The 6,864-nt window shown below is 42.6% G+C and overlaps 1 protein-coding gene across 1 annotated transcript in view; it reads left to right on the plus strand.

The window, feature by feature from the left end:
* The first annotated feature begins 609 nt into the window (after window positions 1-609).
* Window positions 610-6,864, plus strand: part of LOC130405247 (E3 ubiquitin-protein ligase NEURL1-like) — a 29,754-nt gene continuing 23,499 nt past the window's right edge. The window contains exons 1-3 of the mRNA XM_056610301.1: window positions 610-929; window positions 4,352-4,596; window positions 5,638-5,959. Of these exons, the coding sequence (XP_056466276.1) occupies window positions 896-929; window positions 4,352-4,596; window positions 5,638-5,959 (601 nt within the window). The 5' untranslated portion in view covers window positions 610-895. The remainder of the gene's footprint in view (window positions 930-4,351; window positions 4,597-5,637; window positions 5,960-6,864) is intronic.

The raw sequence follows: 6,864 nt of genomic DNA on the forward strand, positions 1-6,864 counted from the left end.
GTTTGATCCCTGGCTCCTCCTAGCTGTGAGGTTTGAGGTTTCCTTTAGAAAGGCACCTAACCCTAACTGCCACCGACAGCCGTCGCTTGCATGGATGACTCCGCCGTCGGTGTGTGAATGTGTGCGTGAATGGTGAACGAGAGAGAGCTGACTTTCATGATCATTTTGGCAACTTTACCCATTTAAGAGCCACTAGCCTACTACAAATAGTTTAGGCCTGGTTCTGCAACAGTTACAGATTGAATATATCTCCCAGACGAAGTTGACACCGTTATGTAATCAAAATGTATGTTTTGACTAGACATGTTTAGAGGGAGATGAGTGGGTAGAATAACTAAATCATGATCTATTTATTATTTATTTAGACCATAGGAAGCAAAAAAAAAACTCCCCCGCACACACACACACACACCCGCCGCTTTTACCGCGCAAAACACCTGAGCCTTTCCGGCAATGCATGCAAAACAGTCTTCTATCTAGTATAGCCCACCACCGGCAGAACCCCCCCCCCCCCCCCCCCCCCCCAACCCCAACCCCCATCCCCATCAGTACCACCTCTGTCTCGAGTCCCAGTCACGCCCTCCCACACGACTACCTTTTATGATGAGTTCAATTGAATCGTGCGGTGCTTGGCGGTGGCGTGGAGGAGTCGCTCGCTGCGTGTCCGCGTTTCTGCACACTGCTCCCCGATGTCGTCGAGTCGGTGGACGTTCGTAACCCGGGGTAGTCGTTCGATTCGTGACGCTGTAGTAGAGGGTTTTGTTTGTGATTGTTATCAACGGAGATAACCTAATACCTAAGCGGCGAGTGATCATGTTGACATCGGAGACGCACAGTTTCCTGAGATCGTTTTGGACCCGCTGAAGTGAGAGGAAAACGCGTGTTTCATGCAACCATGGGTGGGCAGATAACGAGAAACACCTTTTACGGTAGGCTGAATAAGAAAGCATGTTTCACTAAATGTTTAGGTCGTTTTTAATTTCCAATTTAGTGATCTTTGTATAAAGGCCTATAGTTATTGTATTTAACAAGACATTTTTTTTCCTTCATTGGGAAGAGCTGTGCGTCCGGGTTCAACATGCCCGGCTACTTGCCTAAAGTTGCTGTCATGAAAAGAAAGAACCATGCATTAATGCAGGTCTCCAGTGAGGAGCTGGTTGCTAAGCGAATGTGTAGGCTGCTACTGACGCATGTGTCTGTATTATGTGAATTAGTTATGCTTATCCTATGCGATTAGTGTGTTGGAAGTCTGCTACATTTTATGAATTGCAACTGTTATGACTTTTCAAAAGATATGTATGTAGTGTTTACTTTTCAATTTTGCAATTTTCTTTATTGAATTATATATCCTTTGCGGTATAGGCTATATCATCACGTGGTCTTAGGTAATAGTCCCCTAAAGCAAAACCAGCCTACTATGGACGGGTTTGTCATCTCTAAATGAGTAGGCTACTTTCAAATATATGGTTGCCTTCATTCTTTACATTTAAATATAGTAGGCCTAGCCCTACCAACTTTAGAAGCACAGTCATCCAAAAATAAAGTGTGTTTGTGTGTATACATTTAGGCTAGATGTGTTTATATATATATATATATATATATATATATATATATATATATATATATATATATATATATATATATATATATATATATATAATAGATAGATGGATAGCTGGATAACCAGAAAGGTAACTTTTTGTTATTGGTGCACGTTTACTTGCCACGCACGAACGAAGGCGCACATACGCATAAATTCCCGTGCGTCTACTGACAATGACGTCACAACCCGTCGGAAGACTCAGTTCGATGAAGCGTCAGGGGGGCTAAAGTTGTCAAGTGAGTCTGCTTCCAGGGCCTGACTTTTCTCTTGTTCTGCATTCAAATGAAGGCCAGAACGCCAAAACAATTACATAGTGTGATTCGATTTTCCTTAACCTGCACTTCTATTAGTGCATGACTGCAGTAATAATTCATACAGCTACAAAATGCGATTGGTATCGACCTTAAATGTATTTACACCAGGTCTTGGCCTAATGAAAAACATTTGTATTAAGCTAATACATTTTTCCCTTCAGTAGCCGTCCATTTAGTTGTTTTATAACAATAATACACTGACTCACTGTTCTCTCGTAGACATTACATGTCGGGTCAGCGTCATTACGTCAGTCGTGACAAATGCGTTGAGTGTGTTTGATCACTTCATTAAAGACCTTTGTTTTCCATAGAGCTTCATTCAGCATCTGTTTACATAATACCACAACACACAGCTGTACTAGTGTTTACAAAAACAAGGCAGTTCCTGTTATCAGACGCAGAAAACACCAAACAGGCCAAAAGTTTTTACATAGAGAAAAAGTAATATAATATCTATTGATATCACATAAAAGGAAGCTCTAGTTATAATATAATAGAATGACTAAGGAAATTCCTAACACAAAAAAATCAATAAAATGATATTAAATTATCTAAAAAACTTTTTTGTGCTACAATAAGCTCCGTGCCTAAACTCTGCAAACCACTGCCCTGCCATCAAATGGTTGGCCGGGTCACCTGATCAGAGGTGACCAATCCCGTCACCCAAGGAGAGCCTTAATTGAACCGTCTCCCGGGAGAGGCTGAGGAGCTCTTGACCTTCCAAGGTCAGACGGGAATTGGGCCTGAAATAGCCTGGTTTAGAGAGAAAGAGAGGGAGCAAGGTGGAGAGAAAGGGCATATATGGACATCTTCTGGCAGATGCTGCTGTTCATTGTTAGGCTGTCTTGTGCTCATACAACTTGGGTCTTTCTAAAGCATGGAGAGTACTGGGTTTAGCTGGATGATATGACACTGCACCAGTGTGTAAGAGGGAGAATATCCTGGTGTTTGTGCCGTAAAACTATCCGATAAACAAAATGTAGCCTAGGTGTTGAAGGAGAATCTGTTAATATTTCTGATGGTTGAAGTGCACCTGAAACAAGCCGGTTTGTGGCAACAGTGAACACTTGACACTATTGAAGAACGGGTTTATTTTACTGTAGTGTAGCGATTCAGTTCTATGTAATGACATATATGTCTGTCTATATATCACATTACCATGATGCTAATTTACCTTCATGCTAATGTCACATTAGCTTTAGTCCAAGATTTACACAAATACAACATAAACTATTAATAATTTCCATGTTGGATTGAGTTCTTGGAAAGAATGAATTCTACTGAATGTTTTATGTTACTCTGACTGGGATTATCTGTTCCAAAAAAGGAAATATAGCCTATCCACATGTGAAAATATAGTTAAGAAGCAGTTAGCAGGAACATTTTCCATGAGTCATATTAATCACAAGGTGTTGGAGAAAACAGAAAATGATGACGTGCATTTAGAATTTTCCACAGCCCAAGTATTAGTTTCCTATAAGCTAATTTGGTAGCTTTGTATATGATATCATTTTGAGAAAAAAAAAACCTTGAGTTTGCGAATAAGTTTATGTCAGCTACAGTAACAGTACCTAATATCAACGGGAGCTGAATTATAACATAAGCCATACATGTTGTTTCTGTGCAGTCCGTTCCATGATTAATGGAAAGGTCCATGATTTAGGTAACCATACTACCACAGATGAAGTACTTATAATCATGTTTGGTCAAGATTATTAAATTCATATTTCACAGTATTTCACTCTTTATTTTCTTAATTTGTTACTATTAGCTTTCTAGCTACAATATTCAGGATTTCCTATCGATATTACCGGCGGTAAACTATTCAAATACTTTGTTCCATCCTCTAATATATATCCAGAATCAGCAATGTGTGTGCTTGGCAAGGATACACGAGAATCTGTGGATAAGATAGACCAGTTGTTCCCACCTTTTGACTTTAGGTGTTCCATTAAATGTCTGTAAGACCTTTTGCAGACCTCCTCATATGCAAATGGTAAAAAGCAAATAAATACACATGCAGTGGCTGAGCAAAGAGTGCTAGCACCCCATTTTTACAAATGTATTAATGAAGAAGGCCATGGGCAGTGGGAAACAGTGGACAGACAAAGCAGTACACCATAAAATATTATGGTGTACTGCAAGTTAGAACACAGTACAGTCTGAACAGTTCCATGTCGGTTACTTTCTGTCTGCCTTTGCAGTTTTTACCTTCCAAACGTCCACCAACATTCTCCCAGTCCTTACACAATTTCCCTAACCTTCTTTTCTAAAAGTCCTGATTATAACCGAGTAGGACTATGGTGCTATTATGATAAAATTCAACTCACGCTGATGACTGTGAAATACTATGATGTCACGGCGAATACTGAGAAAGGCCTATGACGCTTTGATTTTGACTTTCTACGAAATCCCCTTGTGTCTTTGTCTTAAGATTCTTTAGGCGGCACTTTTCCGGCCACTTCCCAACGCTGCCAGCACAAGCCAAAGCGCTGCCTGCCCATCCAGCAGTGCAGTGTTGGCCTCTCCTCCTTCCCCCTCCTGTTCCACCCCAGTGCTAAGGGGTCCCAGATCGTCATGGACATGTCCCAGAGGACGGTCAAAAGGCAGGCCAGCTTCTGTAACGGCATCACCTTCAGCAACAGACCTATAGCTCTCTACGAGCAAGTGCGACTGAAGGTAAAGCTCATGGCATACATATAAACACCAGCTGTTGGTCACATTAGCTAGACCTTTTCTCTTTTCTATTCTCTCAGTTGACTGTTTACTATTAGTATCTAGACTTTTGGCAGAAACCTTTATCAAGGTGTGAATTATTTTGGATACATGTCATTATGGAGCAGTTAGCCATCTTGCTGAAGGATGCCCACAGGTTGACTGTGGGTTCTAAATCTTCCTGTGATCTGATTCTCAAATGATTTCTCCTGGCTCATGTGTGGGCCGGAGCGGCGGCAGCAGCAGCAGCAGCAGCAGCAGCAGCTTAGAGTTTCCACTCGAGACAATCGGGAAAATCTGTGTCTTGAAAGCCAGTAGGACAAGCACTTCCATGTGAGGAACACTGTTATCTCGCACAGTAAACCAAATGTAACTAAGAGGATCTGAATTTGATGAGAATAGCTACTTCACAGGCCATAAAAATGCCAGAAAGCCTTATCTGTATTTGTTGCTTTTCCACAGATGTGTCAAGTGCACGGGGGGGGGGGGGGGACGTTGTACTTCATTCAGTAATTTATTGGAATAAATGCATTTAGGTGACACAAATCTTCTTCACGTCTCAACATGAAAAGTGTAATTAGCTGCAGACGTCAGTATAGACAAGAGTGTTGGAGCATTCAATATAAATCACTCGTTCGGTTAATAGGAGAGGCGAGAATATGTTGTGTGCTAGGGTAGAGATGGCAGAGTAGAAAGATCCATCATTGAGTAGCAGATTGCTTCTTAGCATTCGCATTAATCAAAAGTGGCGGTGAAACCAGACGTCTCCTAGGAGTTAGGGCATATTCTTAAGGAGGTCTGCAGGTAGGCTGCGTACCTTTTTTAAGCATCCTTTAGCAAAATGGAACCCAGTACCGTTCGGCTGGGAGACGAACAGTAAGCCGTGAGCCTAAATCACTAGACTGTCCTGCCTTCAGTGGATGGGGAGGGGAGAAGGAGCAGGGGAAGTCAGTGTCAGGCCTAGGAGCTTAAAGATCCATTCAACCTTTTAAACTCTCCAAACAGATCACCAAGAAGCAGTCTTGTTGGAGCGGAGCTCTCCGGCTGGGCTTCACCTGCAAGGACCCGTCCAGGATCAATCCAGACAGCCTGCCCAAGTACGCCTGCCCCGACCTGGTGTCCCAGAGCGGCTTCTGGGCCAAGGCCCTGCCGGAGGACCTGTCCAACGAGGGCAACGTTGTCTCCTTCTGGGTGGACAAGAAGGGCCGGGTGTATTACCGCATGAACAACTCCAGCCCCATGCTGTTCTTCAGCGGGGTCCGCGCCTCCGAGCCTCTCTGGGCCCTCATCGATGTCTACGGCCTCACCAGGGGAGTGCAGCTACTGGGTGAGTTGTCCTTAAAAGTGGGTCTTGTGGTAGTCCTGTCTCAAGCTGAGTAGACTCCATTCAGTTTAGCTAGCAATACTGCCAGGGTCAGTTGGGTTGAATTGCCTGAGGTTAGGGGTTTCATTCCCTTTCATGAGACTGGTCCTCTTAGATTCTCGGTCTAGCTCAAATTAGAGAGCGTGGTGTAAACATTGCTAGGGTTAGAGGTTTGAATCCCATCGGTTATCTTCATTGACGCGTTACTGAGAAACGCTAAATCAATGAAGAATAATCTAGTGGCAAATCAAATGTTTGACTCTTTTCCCCTCTTCTCTCTGTTTCTCTTCTGGCCCTCATCCTATGGCTATAGCAACCTTCTAGCTATCACATCCTCAAGGTTTACACGTGCATCAGTCGAATGAGTCAGACTGGAAAGCCCAACTCATCCCGGCTTAATTAAAGTCTCATTAGCTGAACTGAGAGAGAGTTCCTCGAAAGAACATTGCCGGTTGGAAATGTTTTGAGTTGATCACGTTTCAAGTGTAAATGATTGCGATTTAACCACTGGTATGTACGAACTACCCACCCCTTCTCGCCCCCACTAACCCAATCAAGCAATGGAAAAAAGATGGCGGAAGATTAGCAGGGTTGTTTAGTTACCAGTCATTTAGTTTCAAACGGTTTTCTAACGTTCCCCGTCACGTTTGATAAGACATTAGATCGAATGCTTGAGGAGGTGACCTCCTCAAGCATTCAGCTGTTTTCCTACCTTTTGGCCCAAAACGTACATTTCTTAGCGAAAATAAACGTAGCACAACGCTCCGGGTGTTGTGTATAACTATTTGGTTGTGTATAAACACTCAAATGTATTTTTATCAAACAGAGGCGTTTGCTTACAATGCAAATAAATAAGTTACGTGAATCTT

Source organism: Gadus chalcogrammus, chromosome 15 (assembly GCF_026213295.1).
Source record: "Gadus chalcogrammus isolate NIFS_2021 chromosome 15, NIFS_Gcha_1.0, whole genome shotgun sequence".
In the NCBI taxonomy this organism is placed as follows: Eukaryota; Metazoa; Chordata; class Actinopteri; order Gadiformes; family Gadidae; genus Gadus; species Gadus chalcogrammus.